This window comes from Neoarius graeffei, chromosome 17 (genome assembly GCF_027579695.1).
Source record: "Neoarius graeffei isolate fNeoGra1 chromosome 17, fNeoGra1.pri, whole genome shotgun sequence".
In the NCBI taxonomy this organism is placed as follows: Eukaryota; Metazoa; Chordata; class Actinopteri; order Siluriformes; family Ariidae; genus Neoarius; species Neoarius graeffei.
This window is the reverse complement of record NC_083585.1, coordinates 19114442-19137974: the sequence shown is the minus strand read 5'-3', so window position 1 is coordinate 19137974 and position 23533 is coordinate 19114442. Positions and strand designations below refer to the sequence as shown.

At 48.3% G+C, this 23533-nt stretch overlaps 1 protein-coding gene across 1 annotated transcript; it reads right to left on the bottom strand.

Annotated features, from left to right (window-relative positions):
* Positions 1–16157: 16157 nt before the first annotated feature.
* LOC132901111 (odorant receptor 131-2-like) lies at positions 16158–23080 on the bottom strand. Its single transcript, XM_060943472.1, has 4 exons — positions 22841–23080; positions 18530–18556; positions 16247–16927; positions 16158–16166 (listed from the first exon to the last, which is right to left on the bottom strand). Exons 1-4 carry the CDS (start codon positions 23078–23080, stop codon positions 16158–16160), a joined length of 957 nt encoding a protein of 318 aa, XP_060799455.1.
* Positions 23081–23533: the final 453 nt, after the last annotated feature.

Sequence of the window (23533 nt, the reverse complement as noted above, 5' to 3'; positions counted from 1 at the left end):
TTATGCCATTGAAAAGGTCCTTCCATTCTGGAGAAACCTACCGCTGTATTGTGTTTTGAATTTCTTTGCCAGAGTGCCCATTCAGAATCTTTTCAGTCGCTATTGAAAGTCGCTCAGGTGGAAATACGCTTTTCAAACAAAATGTTACTTCACGGTTGCCGGGATTCTCGCAATGCGGTGTGTGCATGATCAGAAATGGAATGAAGTCTTGCTACCACAAGATAACGCGCGATTTCATAAGACTCTTGACTGGCTGTACGTGCTTTCTGTGGTGTACAGGACGTTTGTAAATGTTATGCACTCTTTTATCATCATGGGAATTGATTATAGCTCTAAATAAATATTGAAGTTTTTTTAAAGAATCCGTATAACTTTATTTGTATGCCTGTATACTACGTTTATCGAATCAAATCCGTATAAAATACGGACATTCCGTATAGGTTGACATGTATGATCATCAATCAATCAATCTCACTACTTTATACTGCTAAGAGTGGCAGTGTAAATAGTCTTGTGAAATAGTTCACAAGCAGTCCATGTAGGTGGGTGGAGCACAGAAGGATGGCAGGACAGAACTGATCTCACAAAACTCTCTTTTATTTGCACTTTGCAGTTGCAAACGCACACACATCAGCCGTCTGGTTGTCGAGAGAGAGCTCCCTCTGCTCTCACTCTCTCTCCTTAAATAGGGCACGGTCACTGGGAAGACACACAAACACATTAATTAACAACAGGTGTAGTGATTCTGCCACTTAACTTCCCCGACTCCGCCCTCCTGTCACAGACTGATGCTAGACCACGCCCCCGCTGCCACATATCCCCACTGCCTGACTCAGGCCGGGCAGCCGTCCGGCCCGCAGCCAACTCCCCCCCCCCTTGACGGGAGAGGAAGTCTGCCACGACCATCTGCGCCCCCAGCCTGTGGATCACCTTGAAGTTAAAGGGTTGGAGTGCCAGATACCAACGGGTGATCCGTGCATTGGCATCCTTCATGCGGTGGAGCCACTGGAGGGGCGCGTGGTCCGAACAGAGGGTGAAAGGGCATCCCAGCAGGTAGTACCGGAGGGCGAGGACTGCCCACTTGATCGCCAGGCACTCCTTCTCGATGGTACTGTAGCGCCCCTCACACACCGACAGCTTGCGACTAATGTACAAGATGGGGCGATCCTCCCCCTCCACCTGCTGGGACAAAACGGCCCCCAGCCCTCTGTCCAACGCATCCGTCTGCAACATAAAGGGGAGAGAAAAGTCAGGGGAGTGTAAAAGTGGCCCCCCACACAGTGCAGCCTTAACCTTAGAAAAAGCCCGCTGGCATTGCTCTGTCCACTGGACCAGATCTGGTGCCCCCTTTTTAGTCAGATCAGTCAACGGGCTGGTGACGTCCGAATAATTAGGTATAAACCTATGATAATAGCCAGCCAGCCCCAGGAACTGTCTCACCCCCTTGGGCCTCGGGCAGGCCGCAATCGCTGCAGTCTTGTTAATTTGGGGACGCACCTGCCCGTTGCCCAAGTGGAAGCCCAGATACCATACTTCCACCCGCCCAATCGCACACTTCTTCAGGTTGGCCGTGAGACCCGCCCGCCTCAGCGACCTAAGGACGGCCCTTAGGTGTTGTAGGTGCCGTGGCCAGTCATTACTATAAATAATGATATCGTCTAAGTACGCGGCCGCCTAGGTGGCGTGGGGGCGGAGGACCCTGTCCATCAGCCGCTGAAACGTAGCGGGCGCCCCAAACAGCCCAAAAGGAAGTGTGACGAATTGGTGTAAACCAAACGGTGTGGAAAAGGCCGTTTTTTCACGGGATAATGGAACCAAGGGGATCTGCCAATAACCCTATGTTAAATCCAGTGTCGAGTAAAAACGAGCCATGCCTAGCCGATTGAGCAACTCATCAATACGAGGCATTGGGTACGCATTGAATTTAGACACCGCGTTGACTTTTCTATAGTCCACACAGAACCGGACCGACCCGTCGGCCTTGGGTACCAAGACCACCGGGCTGCTCCAGTCACTGTGGGACTCCTCGACGATGCCCATTTCGAGCATGGCCTCAAGTTCTTCCCGAACCACCTTTTTCTTGTGTTCGGGTAACCTGTAAGGGCGGCTACGCACTACCACCCCCAGGGGTGTCTCAATGTGGTGCTCTATGAGGTTAGTGCGGCCGGGCAGGGGTGAGAACACGTCCGAAAATTCGGTCTGCAACTGGGCAACCTCCGCGAGTTGGGTCGGGGAGAGGTGGTCTCCACAGGGGACCAGAGAGGGATGTGATGCTAATGTTCCTTTTTGAACCTCCAGCCCCAGCTCCGCCTTCTCCGGAACCACCGACACCAACACCACGGGGACCTCCTCGTTCCAGAGTTTGAGTAGGTTAAGGTGGTAAATCTGTAGCTCCCCACCCCTGTCCATTCACTTTACCTCATAGTCGATATCCCCAACTCGCCGTGTGACCTCAAAGGGTCCTTGCCACTTGGCGACTAATTTAGAGCTCGATGTGGGCAACAGTACGAGTACTTTCTCTCCCGGTGCAAACTCTCTAAGGTGTGTACCCTTGTCATACGAGCAGTTTTGCCGTTCTTGGGCCTGCCGCAAATTCTCCTGGGTTAGGTGTGTGAGTGTGTGGAGTTTTGCGCGCAGGTCAATAACATATTGAATTTCATTTTTGCTTGGTGAAGGTCCCTCCTCCCAATTTTCTCGCAGCACGTCTAAAATGCTGCGCGGCTTACGCCCATATAATAATTCAAATGGGGAGAACCCCGTGGAGGCTTGGGGGACCTCTCACACTGCAAAGAGCAAGGGTTCGAGCCATTTATCCCAGTTATGCGCGTCCTCACTTACAAATTTTTTAATTATGTTTTTAAGGGTGCGATTAAACCGTTCCACTAAACTGTCCGTTTGTGGATGATACACGCTGGTGCGGATCGGCTTAATACCTAATAACCCATACAGTTCGTTCAGTGTTCGTGACATAAACGAGGTGCCTTGATCAGTCAGAATCTCTTTTGGGATTCCAAGTCAGGAGATGACGCGGAAGAGTGCCTCTGCAATACTGCGTGCTGAGATATTGCGAAGAGGCACTGCTTCCGGGTATCGCGTTGCATAGTCCACCAGAACTAATATAAAGCGGTACTCTCGTGTTGACCGATCTAATGGCCCGACGAGATCCATCCCAATTCTTTCGAACGGGGTCTCGATTAATGGTAGAGGGCGCAAAGGCGCTTTTGGAATGGCTGCTGGATTTACTAACTGGCATTCGCGGCACGCCGTACACCACCTATGGACATCGCCGCGAATCCTCAGCCAATAGAATCGGGCCATTATTCGGGCTAGTGTTTTATCCTGCCCTAAATGTCCAGGATTAAAGTGAGCCGCCTGGAATACCAATTCCCGGCGGCTCTTCGGAATTAAAAGCTGCGTGACTCGCTCTTTAGTTTGAGTGTCCTGCGTCACTCGGTATAATCTATCCTTCATAATCGCAAAGTAGGGGAAGGACGGGGTGGCATTCGGCTGGAGTGTTTGACCATTGATTACTCCCACTTGGTCAAACGCATGCTGCAGAGTCTCGTCTCGTGATTGCTCTAATGGGAAATCTGCGAGAGATTCCCCAGCAGAGAGAGGAGGAGCCGGCGGCTCCTCACTCTGGCGCGGAGATGACGTAGACGGCTCTGTGACAGCTGCTCCCGCCAAAGCGACACCGGGACCTCCCCCTGTCAAATGGCAGGACCCACTCTGTACTAAGTGTGTCATTAAACCCCGAAATCCTGGCCAATCAGTCCCCAAAATTAAAGAGTGGGTAAGGCGAGGATTAACCGCCGCCTTCACTATAAATTTTTCCCCTCTGAAAATAATGTGGACCGACACTAAAGGGTAGTTGTGAACATCCCCGTGCACACACAACACCTTCACCAATTGTGCTCCCCCCAAAGCCTCGTCTTGCACCAGGTTTTGGTGGATTGAGGTCTGATTACAGCCAGAATCCACCAACGCCTGATATGTATCCCCTTGGATACTCACTGGTATGCGATACGCTCCGGCCCGATCAAGGGCGGCTCCTGGCGCGTTGGGGATCCGAACCACCACGCCCATCTCCATTATTGAGCACTGCTGTTGGAGGTGGCCCGGTTCCCCGCAGCGCCAGCAAACCGGCCCGGGCTTCCTCTCTGCACTAGTGCTCTGGGGCTCACTCACCTGAGGGGGGGGAGACAGACACAGAAGGGAGACATGGAAGGGCACCGCGGGTCCGGCGGGCCGGCTGAGGTGGCGCTGGCCCCCGTCTCTGTGGTGGGGGAATGGGGCGAGGAGAAGACACAGGAGGAGGGGAGAGAGAGAGAGAGAGAGAGAGGAGAAAAGAGAAGAGGTCGTCTGCTGTCCTGCCGTCGGGACAGCCGCCAGATGATCCTCCGCCAGCTCGATTGCCTGATCCAGCGACGCCGGGCGGTGGCACTGGACCCACTTTGTGGTTCCCGCTGGTAGACGCGCGACGAACTGTTCCAGTACCACCTGGTCGATGAGTCCCTTGGCGTCGCAGCTGTCGGCCCTCAACCACTGCCAGCAGGTGTCCCGGAGTTGCTGGCCAAACGCGAACGGCTGGCTGACTTCCTCCAAGCACAGAGCGCGGAAACGCTGATGTTGTTGCTCCGGGGTGCGTCCCACCTGCTGGAGGACGGCCCGGCGAAGGTCCGCGTAGGCCAGCCGGCGGTCGGCGGGGAGCTGTAGCGCGGTCAGCTGCGCCTCTTCTGTTAGCATGGGGAGGAGGCGCGCCGCGTGCTGTTCCACCGGCCACCCCGAGGTCTCTGCTACCTGCTCAAAGAGCGTGAAGAATGCCTCGCGGTCGTCCTGCGGGCCCATCTTCGTGAGGGTGAGGGGGGAAGGGCCCGCGGCGGTGGAGATGGTGGACCCCGCCGACGCGAGGAGGTGCCGGAACGCCTGACGATCTTCCTGTTGCGCCAGCACCAGGGCCTCGAACCGTTGTTCTTGCTCCTTTCGGAGGGCGAGCAGCGCCTGGTGCTGGCTCTGTTGGGCCGTGGCGAGGGCGTGGATCAGGTCGGCGAAGGTGGAGGACTCCATGGGGCTGTTGTCTTCTGTGCTCGGACCATGGGTTTCGGCACCACTGTAGCAGTCCATGTAGGTGGGTGGAGCACAGAAGGACGGCAGGACAGAACTGATCTCACAAAACTCTCTTTTATTTGCACTTTGCAGTTGCAAACGCACACACATCAGCCATCTGGTTGTCGAGAGAGAGCTCCCTCTGCTCTCACTCTCTCTCCTTAAATAGGGCGCGGTCACTGGGAAGACACACAAACACATTAATTAACAACAGGTGTAGTGATTCTGCCACTTAACTTCCCCGACTCCGCCCTCCTGTCATAGACCGATGCTAGACCACGCCCCCGCTGCCACAATTTCATATTGAAAAGCTTGTTTTCCAAACAAGTTGAGTTACCAACAATTAGTACTTCAGTTTATTATCAGCCTCATCATTAATGTCAGGGTAGGATACAGTGGGGAGACTTAGGACAAGTTTTCAGCTTTTGTAGATTGTGTGAAATTCTTTGCAGGTAGCATCACGTTCATATTGCATTAGAAAGTATTTCCTATACCCTCTTACCACAACATTCATTTCTCAGCTTGTCTCATATACTGACTTCACTTTTTTTGTCTTTTTTTTGTGGGGAGACATGAGACATTATGTTCGGAAACTTGAGCCATGGTGGACAGAAATGGAGCAAAAATAAAATACCTAGGTCTACATGTTTAATTTTTATTTGTTATCAAAATCTGTAACATATGAATTGTATGAACATTCAATACTGGTACAGTTATAGAAAATTGTCAGTTTACCCAAAACCTGACTTGACAAAACAGTTCCATTCTCAAAAAGAAATGAAATGGCTTAATCCTCATGCAGGTACATGTCCACATTTTTAAACAATATTTATATTTGTAAACCACAAGAAAAAAAACCCGTGATATGAGCTGTCTCAACTCTTCCCATCTGGCTATTTTGACAAAAATTTGAACTTTTTTACAGTGTTCTAAACATGTGTGCATATGCATGCAAAAAAACAGATACAGGTTGAGTGCTTCAGTTAACATTCACATAAAACATCAGAATGAAGAAAAAATTTTCAAAATGTGATTTCTGTGACTTTGATCGTGGCATGGTTGTTGAATTTCAAGCACAAGTTTTGAGAGTTTACACAGAATCATGCGAAAAACAAAACCCATCCTGTGAGCAGAGGGTCTGCAGGCTGAAACACATTTTCGATGAGAGAGAGGTCAGCAGAGAATGACCAGGCTGTTCAGAGCTGACAGGAAGTCTATATTAATCCAAATATGTACTCTTTACAACTGTGGTGAGCGGAACAGCATCTCAGAATGTACAATACATCAAATATTGAGGTGGATGGGCTACAACAGCAGAAGACCATATCAGGTTCCACTCTTGTCAGTCAAGAACAAGAATCTGAGGCTATCATGGGCATGTACTATAAAATAAAGTAACCCATAGTGGTTCCAATTTAAGTTCTTATAATTTAACAGAATAAGGTTCCCACGTAGGACCAAGGGGTTTTGGTCCACATAAGCCCCACTTTTTGGCTTTACTTATGGTCCACACAGGATGAGATATATTGGGGACCATGTAGGGCCAGAGGATGGTGGTCACATGGGCCCCACTTGTAGCCTATCTATGTCCTAGTAAGGGTCCACATGGGTTAACCCAGACAGAGAAACCTACAGTATGCTGCCAGATGGCATCTTTTTTTCAGGAAAGTCCTTGCTTATTCCAGCAAGACAATGCCAAGCCACATTCTGCATGTGTTACAACAGTATGACTTTGTAGTAATAGATTGCAGTGCTAAATAGCCCTGTCTGCCTCCCATTGAAAATGTGTGGTCAAGTCAAGTTAAGTTTATTTGTATAGCACTTTTAACAATAAACATTGTCACAAAGCAGCTTTACAGAATTTGAACAACTTAAAATATGAGCTAATTTTATCCCCAATCTATCCCCAACGAGCACGCCTGTGGTGACGGTGGCAAGGAAAAACTCCCTCAGACGACACGAGGAAGAAACCTCGAGAGGAACCAGACTCAAAAGGGAACCCATCCCCATCCGGGCAACAACAGACAACATGACTATAACATTAACAGTCCTAACAAAGTCAGCTTCGTTGATTCTATAAACCCCCCACCAACAGAAACCCGAGTGCAAAACCGTTCACGACAACCGCAGTCCCAGCATCAGCAAGTCAACTGCATTCCCCAGCCACAAAAACACCACTGCAAGAGTCCAGAGCATCCTCCAGGCACGACCCCCAACAGTTCACATGGGGCCACCCTCCACAGGAGTGATGCGCTGAGACTCCAACCAGACACAGGGCACCAGGATGCAGGGGCGTGTTTAGCCTATTTTGGGGGGTGCTCAAGCACCCCCAAAAACGAGCTCAGCACCCCCTAGCTCAGCACCCTCAAAAACACTGCTTTTGGACATAATTTTCAGAAATAAGTGCCTTTGCGCACTGCGCAATGAATGTGTGCGCGGGCCTGTGTGTGTTCTTGAATTCACCTGTTATGTGATAGTTCTATGACCAGTAAAATACCTCTCATCCTTGCATCCCCTCTGATTGGGTTGCCTGTCCGCGCGAGTGCCTGCTACGACATGGTGTTTTTTTTAACTGGATTCCACGCCGATGAGGAACTCGAAGTAGCACCTGAGTATTACTGGCATAGCGAGATGTGAAGGTATGGACTGGAGTTACAATTGTTAAACACAACACGATAATATGCATAATGCAACATTGATGTTCCCTGGTCTATGAACAGAATTATAAAAACGACATTTATCATCCATATCGAGATACTTTTGTGCAGAGCTGTACAAGTGCTACGGTGCTAGACCACCGTGTGTTAGTCAATTTTATTTAATGTAACATAGCGTTTACGTTTGCTTATCATTCACAAATCCAAACCCTGGTCATTGTCTGGGGGGACAGTGAGTGTGGTTTGGATATAGCCTACATTTTCAAGTCTTGTCTAGTCTAGTCTTCTTGTCCAGTTAAGTCTAGTGTAAATGCGGAATAAATGTGGAAACACTGTCGTTCAAGCCAGGTGCCTCTGTCAGCTCTGGGGGCTAAGCACCCCCAAAGATCAGATGCTAGAATCGCCCCTGCCAGGATGGATCAGGCAGGTCTGAGGAGCAGAAGAGGCAAGCATCTTGATCCCAGGACCGACATGTAACTCAGAGGGACAGATTTGGAGGGGGGGAGAAGACAGAGAAGACACGGGTTGTTAGGTATGCCCAATGTCACCTGAATAAGTAGGAACAGTATACATATTGCCCGGAGTACAAGCAGGGACTCCGGCAACTAACTATGACAGCTTAACTAAAAGGGGAGAGCCAGAAGGTAACACAGGCATGAGGGAGCCCCAGTACATAAAGCAGCCAGCCACTACACCGTCAACAAACTCGAGTGAGCAAGCAAGTGGGGACTGACAGCATCCATACATCCCAGTTTACCAAAACACTCTATGTCTGAGGACCCTCCGGATCTACACCTTTACCTCATAAACACCATTAACACAAGGCTTGACTAAACAGATATGTTTTCAGCCTTGACTTAAACACTGAGACTTTGTCTGATTCCCAAACACTACTTGGAAGGCTGTTCCATAACTGTGGGGCTTTGTAGGAAAAGGCTCTGCCCCCTGATGTAGCCTTCACTATATGAAGTACCAGCAGATAGCCTGCATCTTCTGATCTAAGTAGGTGTGGTGGGTCATAGAGGAGCAGAAGTTCACTCAGGTACTGTGGTGCGAGACCATTCAGTGCCTTAAAGGTCAATAATAGTATTTTATAATCAATATGAAATTTGATTGGGAGACAATGCAGTATGGATAAGCTAGGGGTGATGCGGGGCATCGTGGCTTGGGTGGATGGGGTGCCGTGCCGTGGGTCCAGGGACCTGGGTTTGATTCCGACCTGGGGTCGTTTCCCGATCCCTCCCCATCTCTCTCTCCCGTTTGTTTCCTGTCTCTGCACTGTCCTGTCCAACGGAGGTGGAAAAAAGCCCCCCCAAAAATCTTTAAGATGGGGTGATGTGCAGTGTTGGGCACGCTACTTTCAAAAAGTAATTAGTTATAGTTACTAGTTACTTTTCCCAAAAAGTAACTGAGTTAGTAATGGAATTACTTTGTCATAAAAGTAACTAATTACCAGGGAAAGTAATTATTCCGTTACATTTTGTGTTACCCCCCCAAAAAAAATAAAAATCAAATTCAGTTAGTGTAATCATAATAAAAGTGAATGTTAAATGTGTTTAATGACTGAAATGGACACTTAACAGAACCAATTAGTAACGTTATCTACACTATATTAATATTTTTGTGGGACAATGTGAGATAAGACATCTATCAAATGTAATATATTTTTGTAGTTATTAAAATTATGTTACTAATTACTGGCCACTGACGAGGACAAACACTTTGTTCCTCGACATAATGTGCATTGCACGTAGACATTTTTGCCTTTTATTTCAAGTAATGAAAAGTAATGGCTGTATTTCCAATGTGAAAACGCAGTGTTGGGCTGACCGCTCGCCATCGCTGTGTCTTATGATTGAAAGTGTGCGCAGTTGTGCAGTAGGCAGAGCCTACCTACGTATGCTGTCCAAATCTACTCTGATTGGCTTACTATGCCGTTGTCTCGCATCTCCCCGCCCCACACTAAAGCAGACGAAAGAAAGGCTGAACGAGCAGCATTCATCATCATGCCAGATGAGCACAGCTTTAATAAAGTAACGCATAGTATTTTATTGTAAGTAACGGGAACGACGTTATAACGATGTAAAAAGTAATTAGTTAGATTACTTGTTACTAAAAAAAGTAACGCTGTTAGTAACGCCGTTTATTTCTAACGCCGTTATTCCCATCACTGGTGATGTGGTCATATTTTCTAGTAAGGACACTTGCTGCTGCATTTTGAACTTACTGGAGCTTATTTATGCACTTACTGGAACATCCAGAGAGTAAGGCTGAGGCATTACAATAATCCAACCTGGAGGTAAAGAAAGCATGAACTAGTTTTTCCGCATCAAGTAGTGACATTAAATTTCTTATCTTAGCAATATTTCTGAGATGAAAGAAAGCTATCCGGGTAATGTTATCAATGTGAGATTTGAATGAAAGACTGGGGTCAATAATCACTCCGAGGTCTTTTACTGCTGCACGCGAAGAAACAGAAAGGTCATTCAGAGTTACTGTGCAATCAGAAAACTTACTTCTAGCTGCATGTGGTCCTAATACAATACTTCAGTCTTGTCAGAGTTAAGCAGAAGGAAGTTAATAAGCATCCAGTGTCTAATGTCCTTTACACATTCCTCAATTCTATTAAGCTGGTGTCTCTCATCAGGTTTTGCAGAAACATACAACTGTGTGTCATCAGCATAACAGTGCAAACTAATACAATATTTACGAATAAGATCACCCAGAGGTAACATATATAAAGAAAAAAAGCAGTGGACAAAATGTGTGGTGCATTATAAAGTGCAAAAAAGGACAACGAAGACCCCAGACTGTTGTACTATTAAGGTTGTATATCAAGCAAGAATGTGAAAGAAATTTGTGGCAGTGGGGGCGTGGCCGAGCGTCGGTTTGTGAATGGAGGACGGAGTCAGGGAAGGTGAGTGGCCAAATTGCTACAGCTGTTATTAATGTGTGTCTGCATGTCTCTTGCAGTGACGGCACTGTATAAAAAGAGTAGGAGAGCAGAGGAGTGGTGGATTCGGACCAGAACACGACGGTGTGTCTGTGTGTGCATGTGACTATCCCAGTTGGGAAAGTGTTGTGCTGAAAAGCATGATAAAGTGTATCTAAACGCTAACAACTGCCTGCCGTACTTCTGTCTTCCATCCACATCTGGGCAGCTTCCACAGTAATGCTGAAACCTGGGAGTGCAGAAAGGAGCCCCTCCATGGAGTCCTCGCCCTTCAAAGACCTCATTCATGCCCTCGCTATGGTACAGCAGAACCAGCATTAAGCACTGATCGCCCTCTGAAAGGAGCAGGAACAATGCTTCGAAGCTTTGATGCTGGCCCAACAAGAAGACCGCCAGGTGTTCCGGCACCTGCTCGCGTCGGCGGGGTCCCTGACCGCCACTGCAGCGGACCCTTCCCACCTCACCCTAACAAAGATGGGTCCGCACAACAATCCAGAAGCCTTCCTCGCACTCTTTAAGCAAGTAGCCGAGGTGTGGGGCTGGCTGGGCGAGCAGCGCGCAGCACGCCTGCTTCCCCTTCTGACCGGCGAGGTACAGCTTGCCCCGCTGCAGCTCCCCGCTGACAGACGGCTTGTGCATGTGGACTTAGAGAGCCATTCTCCAGCATGTTGGCTGCTCCTTGGAACAGCTTCCATGCGCTGTGCTTGGAGGAGGTTGTCTGGCTGTTCGCGTTTGGCCAACAACTCCGGGACGCCTGCCGGTGGTGGCTGAGGGCAGACGACCGTGACGCGTAATTATATGGGTTTAAACCACGTGGCATTTTGGACATGCTACGTGAAAACTGGGAGGAGGGACCTTTGCCTAGTAAGAACAAAATTCAATACGTTCTCGACCTGCGGGCAAAACTCCACACACTCACTCACTTAACCCATGAGAATTTGCGGCAGGCACAAGAACGTCAAGTCCGACTGTATGACAGGGGCACGCGCCTTAGAGCGTTCTCGCTGGGAGACAAAGTGCTTGTATTATTGCCCACATTGAGCTCCAAATTAATCGACCCCGGTCCCTTGTGGAGACCACCTCTCACCGGCCCAACTCACAGAGGTGGCCCAGTTGCAGAAGGAATTTTCTGATGTGTTTTCGCCCCTTCCCAGCCGTACCCACCTCATAGAACACCACATTGAGATGCCCGCGGGGGTGGTAGTGCACAGCCACCCTTACCGCCTGCCCAAACACAAAAAAAAGGTGGTCTGGGATGAAATCATGGCCATGCTCAAAATGGGCATAATTGAGGAGTCCCACAGTGACTGGAATAGCCTGGTGGTCCTGGTGCCCAAGACCGATGGGTCGGGCTGGTTCTGTGTGGACTATAGAAAGGTCAATGGGGTGTCTAAATTCGACGCATACCCAATGCCTCACATTGATCAGCTGCTCGATCGATTAGGTACTGTTCGTTTTTACTCGACACTGGATTTAACAATGGGATATTGGCAGATCCCCTTGAGTCCTCTATCCCGAGAGAAAATGGCCTTTTCGACACTGTTTGGGTTACACCAATTCATCACACTTCCTTTTGGATTGTTTGGGGCTCCCGTGACATTCCTGTGGCTCATGGACAGGGTTCTCTGACCTCATGCTGCCTACGCGGGCACGTACCTAGACGATATCATCATCTGTAGCAATGATTGGCTGTGGCACCTAGAAAACCTTAGGGTCATCCTAAAGTTGCTGAAGCATGCGGGTCTCACAGCTAACCCGAAAAAGTGTGCAATTGGGTGGGTGGAAGTACGGTATCTGGGTTTCCACTTGGGTCATGGCCAGGTGCATCCCCAAATTAACAAGACTGCAGTGATTGCGGACTGCCTGAGGCCCAAGACCAAAAAGGGGGTGAGACAGTTACTGGGACTGGCTGGTACTCTCGTAGGTTCATACCTAATTATTCGGACGTCATCAGCCCACTGATCTCACTAAAAAGGGAGCACCAGCTCCAGTCCAGTGGGCGGAACAATGCCAACAGGCTTTCTCTAGGGTAAATGCTGCACTGCATGGGGGGCCACTTTTAGACTCCCCTGACTTTTCTTTCCCTTTTTTTTACATACAGACACATCAGACAGGGGGCTGGGGGCCATTCTGTCCCAAAAGGTAGAGGAGGAGGAATGTCCTGTGCTGTACATTAGCTGGAAGTTATCAATGAGTGAAAGCAAGTACAGCACGATAGAGGAAGAGTGCCTGGCTTCAAGTGGGCAGTCCTCGCACTTCGGTACTACCTAGTGGGACGCCCTTTCACCCTCTGTTCAGACCACGTGCCCCTCCAGTGGCTCCACTGCATGAAGGATGCCAATCCATGGATCACCCGTTGGTATCTTGCCCTCCAGCCACTCAAATTTGAGGTGGTCCACAGGCCGGGGGCACAGATGGTGGTGGTGGACTTCCTGTCCTGTCGGGGGGGGAGTCCGCTGCAGGCCGAACAGCTCCCCGGCCTGAATCGGGTGGTGGGGGTATGTGGCAGTGGGGCGGTGGCCGAGCTTCGGTTTGTGAATGGAGGGCAGAGTCAGGGAAGGTGAGTGGCCAAATCGCTACACCTGTTGTCAATTCATGTGTGTCTATGTGTCTCTTGCAGTGATGGTGCGAGTAAAAGGAGTAGGAGAGCAGAGGAGTGGGATACAGGGACCAGAACATGACGGTGTGTCCGTGTGTCTGTGTGTGCATGTGACTGTCCCAGTTGGGAAAGTGTTGTGCTGAAAAGCATAAAAAGTGTATCTAAACACTAACAACAGCCTTCCGTACTTCTTTGCTCCACCCACATCCGGGCAGCTTCCACAAATTTCATGTTCAAAACTTCAGCAATTGGTCTCCTCCATTTTGAAACACTTACTGACTGTTGTTAAATGAGAAGGTGATGTAACGCAGTGGTAAGCATGGTAGTGTCACAACTATTTTGGGTGGTTTCGCAGCCATCAAATTCACAGTGAGTGTCTATTTACAAAAACAATAAATTTATTAGTTTGAACATTAAATATATTGTGTTTGCATTGTATTCAATTGAAAATAAAGCTCTGGAAACAATTAAGAGACTACTTCATTTTTTTTTTTCTTAAATCAGCATCTCTATGTATGGCAGCCATTTTATTCCATTGTCTGTGTTGGAATTCCAACACAAGCACATCTCATTTGACTGAATGAGGTACTGATTAGGTGATCACCTGAACCAAATCTTATTTAAAGAGGAAAAGTATAAAAACCACTGCTGTGGTCATTACTATCCTCTTGCAATAGTAGCAGTTTGATGGCAAAATCAGCGCTAGTAGAACCTCAAACTTGGAATACAAAAATATTTATTCATCATGCCAAAAGAGTTAAAAAGAAAACTTTTGAGTGAGAAAAAGAAGCACTCAATACTGGCTTTACTGGCAGGAGGATACAGTGAGTGTCAGGTTGCTTCCATCCTCAATTTCAAAGACAGCAGTTCATAAGAACAAGGTCAAGCAGCAGACATTGAGGACAACAAAGTTACAGACTGGCAGAAGGCGAAAATGACACTCCAGCGACCATGATAATCAACTCCTTTGAATGGCACTCAACAACTGTCAGATGACATCAAGTGACCCAAAAAATAATGGCAGCTGGGGTTAAGTGCATGGCAAGGTTGGTTCGACACAGTAGGGTTGAAGTCATGGAAAGCTAGAAAAATAGCCTTTCATCAATGAGAAGCAAAGAGCCTGGCTAAGGTTTACTAACGACCATAAGGACTGGATTGTTGAAGACTGGAGGAAGGTTATCTTCTCTGATGAGTCCAATTGTCAGCTTTTCCCATCAGCTGGTCATGTAATGGTTAGACGGAGACCTGGAGAGTCCTACAAGCCACAGTGTCTCACACCCATTGTGAAATTTGTTGGAGGGTCAGTGATCTGGGGGTGTTTCAGCAAGGCTGGAAGGGGGCAGATTTTTTTTTTTTTTTGCGAAGGACACATGAATGAAGCCAAGTTTATCCTGGAAGAAAACTTGCTTCCTTCTGCTCTGGCAGTGTTCCCTAACTCTGAGAATTGGGTTTTCCAGCAGGACAATGCTCCATGCCACACAGCCAGGTCAGTCAAGTTGTGAATGGAGGACAACAAGATCAAGACCCTGTCATGCCCAGCCCAATCTCTAGATCTGAACACCATTGAAAAACTCTGGAATGTGATGAAGAGGAAGATGGATGGTCACAAGCCACCAAGCAAAGCTGAGCTGATTGAATTTTTGTGCCAGGAGTGGCATAAAGTCACCCAAGAGCAACATGAAAGACTGGTGGAGAGCATGCCAAGATGCATGAAAGCTGTGATTAAATGTCAGGGTTCTTCCACCAAATATTGATTTCTGAACTCATGCTAAGTTCAAAGTATTGTGTTGTTTAAAATTGAATATGATTTTGATTTCTATGCATTATTCAAGGTCTGAAAACACTTAATCATTTTTGTTATTTTGACCAGTTGTCATTTTCTGCCATTAAATGCTGTAAGTGACAATATTTTAATATGGAGTTTGGGGGAAACATTATCATCACTGCCAAACCCAATCCAGGCTTGAGGCAAGCCATGTTTGGTTGACTCAGCTCGAATTGCAGCAGTAGGGGGGACAGTTCCTTTCTGCATCCCCATGCAGACATGAGAACATGCAAACTCCACCCCAAAAGGACCCTGTCAGCCACTGGGCTCAAACCCAGAACCTTCTCGCTGTGAAGCAACAGTGTTAACGACTGCACCACTGTCACACAACCCCGCAAACACATAGTAGATATAAATAGTAAAACAAGAGAAACTGATAATTTTGCAGTGGTCTTTTAATTTTTTCCAGAGCTGCCGTTTGAAAAGGATTTGTAAATTACTGCAGTCTGTTTTGATTGACATTTTACCAAGAATCCCAACTTTTTTTTACAATTGAGGTTGTACCTGTGGTCCTCCATAACCAGCATTTGACATATTAGGATGGACTGACAATGTGATTCTCTCATTAAATTAAGTATTTGCTATGTGAATAGCAAAATTAGTATCTGATTTTTGTTTATTTCTATTTTAAAGCATGGTACATCTATTTCGACATAAATTTTATACAAACAACAAGGACACACAACACATAGACTGTTAAATAAAAAAAATGAAATGAGACATAATTGTCTACCCCATCAAATGAGAAATATACTTTGATACAATGGATACTTTGAAGACACTGTCAGCTAAAAGTTGGTCTGTGTGTGTGTGTGTGTCTGTGTTTTGACAGTAACTGTGAAATAACATTTGATATTTCACATTTCATCAATAAGCCTTGACCAAAATGTATTTAAGACAATTCAGCCGGGGCATATGTTTTTCCACATTTTTTGTTGTATAAGCAAATTCCAATATATTCAACTGACCAAAGTTTGGTAGAGTATTTTAGCACAGTCATTAAAGCATCTATTTTCATCAAACAATCTAAAAATCACATACAATAAATCACTTATTAATTATGTCTTCTATTGTATTTAAATTGGTCTTATTTTCAATTTTTTTACTTTAAGCAATGTTGGGAAATGGCAATCAGTGCCACACATAGCATAATGTCTTAAAGCATGAAAAAAATGTTCATCTCTGAGACTATAAATCAATGGACTGAGACAACGTGGTGCAATCAGAAAAGCAATAAACATGGAATATTTTATTTTCCGCAACATCATTGCTTCAACCCCCCAATATGCCATTTCTATATATGGGTTTAAAAACTGCACTATGCACAGAAACAACTGAAATGCATGAAGCAGCACAGTCCTGAGACTCTTACTGGTTGATTTCATTTTCTCAGAGGAAGCAGCTCTAGCTGCAATCATTATCTTGATGTAGGTGAAGACAATGATAATGATTAAAAAAAGGAAAAGGATAATAAAAATGATGGAATGTCCGTGTGCCTGCCATGCTTCACCTAAAATTATTTCCAATGAGCACACTGCATAGGAGTACTGAGCAGCAGGTGGGACTACTGCCCAATATCCTATGAAATTGAACAATAGAATTCTAGAACTGAGAGTCCATATGATAAAACTCCCATATAATCTGGTCCTGCTTGTGGAGATGACAGCATGTCTCAAAGGCATGCATATAGCCACATAGCGTTCCAGACACATTGCCACCAAAGTCAGCGGTGTGCAGCAGGTCAGAAAAGTCAAAACTCTACAAATGATACTGCAAGGAATTATGTGCTGTTAGGACTGGGACTGTTTTGGCCTCTAGAGGCCGCTGTTATTTCCATCTTGTCATGTTTGTTTTGGCTTCTAGAGGCCGCCACTGTGTTTTGTGTTTGTCTTCATTGCCTGTTTCCTGCCCCGCCCTGTTCCTTAATTAGTCTCATCTCATCTCATTATCTCTAGCCGCTTTATCCTTCTACAGGGTCGCAGGCAAGCTGGAGCCTATCCCAGCTGACTACGGGCGAAAGGCGGGGTACACCCTGGACAAGTCGCCAGGTCATCACAGGGCTGACACATAGACACAGACAACCATTCACACTCACATTCACACCTACGGTCAATTTAGAGTCACCAGTTAACCTAACCTGCATGTCTTTGGACTGTGGGGGAAACCGGAGCACCCGGAGGAAACCCACGCGGACACGGGGAGAACATGCAAACTCCACACAGAAAGGCCCTCGCCGGCCCCGGGGCTCGAACCCAGGACCTTCTTGCTGTGAGGCGACAGCGCTAACCACTACACCACCGTGCCGCCCTCCTTAATTAGTGTGTGTATAAATACCCCTCTGTTTGTTCCCTTGTCATGGAGTCTTTTTCCTATGCTATGCCTGTTAGTGCTAGTTCCCTTTGTTCCATGTTCCTTGCCTGTGTCTTTGTGGTTTTTGTACTTTGCTTTCTTTTTAGACCTTTTTGAATTTTGTTTTTACCATTTTTGATATCTTCTGAGCGTTTGCATTTTTGCCTTTTCTTTTCTTATTTTTGGACTTTGAACTTTTGGATATTTTTTATTTTCCCTTTATCTTCTGAGCTTTTGGATTACTTTTGTTTTTTGCCATGGATTGTACATTTTGTCAATAAACTTTTTAATACTTTTCTACTTCCGCCTCACGCCTCTGCACTTGAGTCATCCCCCTGGTGGCCTAGTGGGGGTTTGCTGGATTATCGCACCAGTGAACCAGGTTCGAATCCCAGCAAAACCCTAACAGAAAGACTCTGTCATGACCGACTCTGCAGAGGCTTCTTCATCTGTCTACCCGGCCAATCTTCAGGGAATGATGGCTGCGTTAACACACCTCGGATCCACCATGGACCCTCATGGACAGACTCTCGCAAGCCAACGTAAGACCCTGGCTCGCCATGAGGTACTGCTTCAGCAGATTGGGAAAACCCTGGCACAGCTGACTTCTCTGCCCCCATCTCCTCCGCCTGATTCTGTTCCTGCTCCACCATCCACTCCTACTCCAGTGCCTCCTGCCATGCTGCCTTCTTCACCTCACGAACCCAGCCTTCCTGCACCACAGAAGTATGAAGGCAAGCACAGTGAGTGTCAAGAGTTCCTTACCCAGTGCCAACTCACCTTTGAGCTTCAGCCTACCACCTACACTACGGATCGCCGCAAGATTGCCTTTGTGATAACCTTATTAGCTGGTAAGGCACGGGCCTGGGCCACTGCTATCTGGCAGAGACAGGGACCCGAGTGCTCTGATTTCCAGCTGTTTACTGAGGAGATGCTTCGTGCCTTTGATCAAGCAGACATCAGTAAAGACTCAGCCAGAAAGCTCATGTCCATCCGGCAAGGGGGAAGCGTCACAAACTACGCCATCTCGTTCCGGACACTCGCAGCAGTAAGTGGATGGAACAAGACTGCCCTGGTGTCAGCCTTCCACCATGGTCTGTCTGACCCCATCAAAGACGGTCTGGCTTCTATCGGATGCCCTAGTGACCTCGAAACAATGATCTCACATTCTACTCATCTGGACAACAGGATGAGAGAACGCTGCCAAGTCCTGAGCCTCCCCGGCCTCCCTGCCTCTACCTGGAGCCCGTCTACCTCTTCCAGTGACTGTCCAGAACCCATGCAAGTGGGTCGTACTCACCTCTCCACATCTGAGAGGGAGCGCAGAAGGAGGGACAAGTGCTGCATCTACTGTGGCAAGCCTGGTTACTTCCAAGCATCATGTCCCGAACTCTCGGGAAAAGGACCACCCCGTCCAGTCGAGGGAGGGTTGTGACGGGGCCTACCCTCTCTCCTGAACTTCCTGGCCAAGGAGTTTACATCCCGGTCTCCATCTCCTGGGGTGAGTCCGTCCACTCGTCAAGCCTTGTTAGACTCCAGGGCGGCTGGAAACTTTATGGATGTTCACTTCGCCCAAAGTATCAATGTCCTGACTGCACCTCTTGAAGTCCCACTGTCTGTGTCTGCCCTGGATGGCCAAGCCTTAGGTGATGGAAGAGTCACCCAAGTAACTTCTCCAGTCTTCCTCCAGTCTCAAGGTCACAAGGAAGAAATATCCCTGCACCTGATTCCTTCACCAGAGTTCCCAGTGATTCTAGGCCTTCCTTGGCTTACCCGCCACAACCCTCGCATAGACTGGGTAACAAGCCAGGTTGTGGAATGGGGCCCTGCGTGCCATGCCTCTTGTCTGCTCTCTAGCTATCCTGTGTCTCCTGCCGAGCCCCCTGATCTCACCGAGCTATCTCAAGTTCCCACAGAGTACTGGGATTTGAAGGAGGTATTCAGCAAAAGCAAGGCCGCCGTTCTTCCTCCGCACCGGGCCTATGACTATGCCATCAACTTGCTCCCTGGGACTACCCCCTCCTCATGGCAGACTGTTTTCCCTCTCTCAGCCAGAATGCAAGGCCATGGAGGAATACCTCAAAGACGCCCTGGTCTCTGGGTTCATTCGACCCTCCACCTCACCTGCTGGTGCCGGCTTCTTCTTTGTCGGCAAGAAGGATGGAGGGCTCCGACCATGTATTGACTACAAGGGCCTGAACAAGATCACTGTGTGCAACTGATATCCCCTTCCGCTGATGTCCACAGCATTCAACCTGCTCCAAGGTGCCACCGTCTTCACCAAGTTGGACCTACGGAACGCATACCACCTCATCCATATCTGACAGGGAGACGAGTGGAAGACTGCCTTTAACACCCCGTCTGGGCACTACGAATACCAGGTGATGCCCTTCGGACTCACCAACGTACCAGCTGTTTTTCAGGCCCTAATCAACGACATCTTGAGGGACATGATTAACCTGTACGTCTTTGTCTACCTTGACGACATCCTTATCTTTTCCAAGACTGTGCAGGAGCACCGCCACCATGTCCGCCAGGTTCTCCAGAGGCTGCTACAGAACAATCTTTTCGCCAAGGCCCAGAAATGCGAATTTCATGTTCCCGAGGTCTCCTTTCTGGGTTTTATTGTACAGACAGGCCAACTCCAAATGGACCCTGCCAAGACCCTGGCTGTCCGGGACTGGCCCACTCCCAAGTCCGTCAAAGAGGTTAAGTGGTTCTTAGGATTTGCTAACTTCTACTGCAAGTTTATCAGGAACTTTAGTTCTGTAGCAGCACCCATGTCGGACCTCACCAAAGGGACAGGTGGATCTTATGTCTGGTCTCCTCAGGTGGAAAAGGCGTTCAAAGACCTTAAGCACCGCTTCTGCACGGCACCCATTCTGGTCCTCCCGGACACCTCCCAACCATTCATCGTGGAGGTGGACGCCTCGGACAGTGGTGTCAGCGCGGTGCTCTCTCAACGTTCAGAAGGAAAGCTGCACCCCTGCGCATACTTCTCCCACTGCCTGAGTCCTGCTGAGTCCCGGTATGATGTGGGGGATCGAGAACTGCTAGCGGTCAAACTGGCCCTTGAGGAGTGGAGGCACTGGCTGGAGGGAGCGCAACATCCATTCCTGGTTTGGACAGACCACAAGAACCTGGAGTACCTCCAGCAAGCCAAGAGACTGAACCCACGACAGGCTAGGTGGGCCCTGTTTTTCAGTCGGTTTGACTTTACCCTATCGTACCGCCCCGGCTCCAAGAACACCAAACCTGACGCACTGTCCAGGCTGTTCTCTGCCACTAACAGGGAGAGTGAAGTCGGGCCTATTATCCCTGTGTCCCGGATTGTGGCCCCTGTCCGCTGGGGTATTGAGGAGGTCGTCCGACGAGCCCAACGCCAGGACCCCAGTCCTGGGACGGGGCCACCGGGCCTCTTGTACGTCCCACATCAAGCCCGGGCCAAGGTTCTCCAGTGGGGTCACTCGTCCCCTCTCACCGCCCACCCGGGAGCTTGAAGGACCCTGGACTTTTTGAGAAGGCGTTTCTGGTGGCCTAGCATGGAGAAGGAAGTGAGGTCATTCGTCCTTTCCTGCGAAGTGTGCACCAGAAACAAGAACCCACGACAGCACCCCCAGGGTCTCCTGCATCCTCTGACCATTCCCCGGCGTCCTTGGTCCCATGTGGCAGTCGACTTCATCACGGGTCTCCCTGAGTCACAAGGTAACACTGTCATATTGGTCATAGTTGACAGATTCTCCAAGGCCTGCCGCTTTTTACCACTGTGCAAGCTCCCTTCTGCACTTGAAACTGCTAAACTATTATTCACTCATGTCTTCCAAGTCTTTGGTCTCCCGCAGGACATCGTCTCAGACCGAGGGCCCCAGTTCTCCTCCCAAGTGTGGCACGGGTTTTGCAAGGTCATCGGAGCCACTGCCAGTCTCTCCTCTGGGTTTCACCCACAGTCCAATGGCCAGACAGAGAGGCTCAACCAGGACCTGGAAACCACTCTGCGAGGCCTGGCTATGGATAACCCGACATTGTGGAGCACCTGGCTGCCATGGGCAGAGTACGCCCACAACACCCTGCAGTCATCGGCCACCAAGCTGTCACCATTCCAGTGCCAATTCGGGTTCCAGCCACCTCTGTTCCCGGACCAGGAGGAGGACGCGGGGGTGCCCTCGGTCAACCAATATGTGAGACGGTGTCGCAAGACCTGGAGCAAGGTCAGGAAGACCCTCATCCAGACCTCCAGAACCAAACAGACTCAGGCCAACCGCCATAGAAGACCTGCCCACGCTTTCCGCCCTGGGCAGCGGGTTTGGCTGTCCACTAAGGACCTTCCGCTGCGGGTGGAGAACCGCAAGCTTGCTCCTCACTACATTGGCCCCTTCAAGGTGGTGCGCAGGGTGAACCCTGTCGCCTACCGGCTCCAGTTGCCCCAGACTCTGAGGATCAACCCCGCATTCCATGTTTCCCTGTTGCGGCCCGTACTGACATCCACATATGCCCCTGTCCCTAGGAACCCCCCGCCCCCCTGCATCTTCCAGGGTCAGACTGTTTTCACCGTGCGCCGCCTGCTGGACTCCCGCCGAGTTCGCGACGGTCTTCAATATCTTGTAGATTGGGAGGGCTATGGCCCTGAGGAATGCTGTTGGGTCCCCGCCTGGGACATTCTAGATAAAGGACTATGTCGGGACTTCCATTCGGCCCATCCGGATCGCCCTGGGAACGTCAGGAGATGCTCCTAGAGGGGGCGTCCTGTTAGGACTGGGACTGTTTTGGCCTCTAGAGGCCGCTGTTATTTCCATCTTGTCATGTTTGTTTTGGCCTCTAGAGGCCGCCACTGCATTTTGTGTTTGTCTTCATTGCCTGTTTCCTGCCCCGCCCTGTTCCTTAATTAGTGTGTGTATAAATACCCCTCTGTTTGTTCCCTTGTCATGGAGTCTTTTTCCTATGCTATGCCTGTTAGTGCTAGTTCCCTTTGTTCCATGTTCCTTGCCTGTGTCTTTGTGGTTTTTGTACTTTGCTTTCTTTTTAGACCTTTTTGAATTTTGTTTTTACCATTTTTGATATCTTCTGAGCGTTTGCATTTTTGCCTTTTCTTTTCTTGTTTTTGGACTTTGAACTTTTGGATATTTTTTATTTTCCCTTTATCTTCTGAGCTTTTGGATTACTTTTGTTTTTTGCCGTGGATTGTACATTTTGTCAATAAACTTTTTGATACTTTTCTACTTCTGCCTCACGCCTCTGCATTTGAGTCATCCCCCTGGTGGCCTAGTGGGGGTTTGCTGGATTCATCAGCAAACCAGGTTCGAATCCCAGCAAAACCCTAACGTGTGCATGGCATACTGAAAGGAAGTTCCAACTGAAAGCACGTCACTTACCAGCATAAGAGCAGAGTCCACAAATAGGGTTTGTGCAAACAAAATGTATTGCGTTTCTTCCCTAAAAACCTCCTTTTTAAAAAATGTGTATATCATCAAGCAGTTTATATAGAGGAAAACCCCAACCAGGACCTGCAACAACAATAGTCTTTCATTCAATGAGCTTGAAAAATTAAATAACAAATTATTGCTTGAGTTACTGTTTGCTCCTGCACTTTGCATGTCTGTAAAATGACCTGTCAGGAAAAGACACTGTAAAACACCAAAAATATACTTATGTGGATGGGAGGGAATAAACAGGTTGCTGGAGGACATAAATTGTTCCAGTGTGTGCAAGGCAACATGATGTGGGGAATGTTTTTCGGGGATTTATACTTTTCAACTGGTGGTGTGGTGAGTGGGAGGGGAGTGGGTGTAACAGTAGTTTACTATGCTCAGAGAACGACCAGTATCGGTGCTGTTAGTCGTAATATTTAATGATGTTCTTTTGATGCAGAGCTTTTTTTTTGTATTCTTAATGCAATTTTTCTTCCCAACAAAGTTAACATCTCAATTTCAACATATGAATAATACCAGTACTTACTGAATGTTTCAATATGTAATGGTAGTCTTTCAGTCATGCATTTACAAACAGCAGACCTTCCCAAAACAAATCATAAATGAGGTAATGAAGCT

What these genes read in the sequence shown, in the direction of transcription:
- LOC132901111 (XM_060943472.1), bottom strand. Translation starts at nt 23,080, where the DNA reads ATGCAAAGTGCAGGAGCAAACAGTAACTCAAGCAATAATTTGTTATTT. An exon ending in TGGTAAGTGACGTGCTTTCA is followed by an intron (nt 18,557 to 22,840) that starts GTTGGAACTTCC and finishes ACACCAGGGCAG; the next exon opens with TCTTGTTCCATCCACTTACT. An exon ending in CCATCCACTTACTGCTGCGA is followed by an intron (nt 16,928 to 18,529) that starts GTGTCCGGAACG and finishes CAGTCCTAACAG; the next exon opens with CACATAATTCCTTGCAGTAT.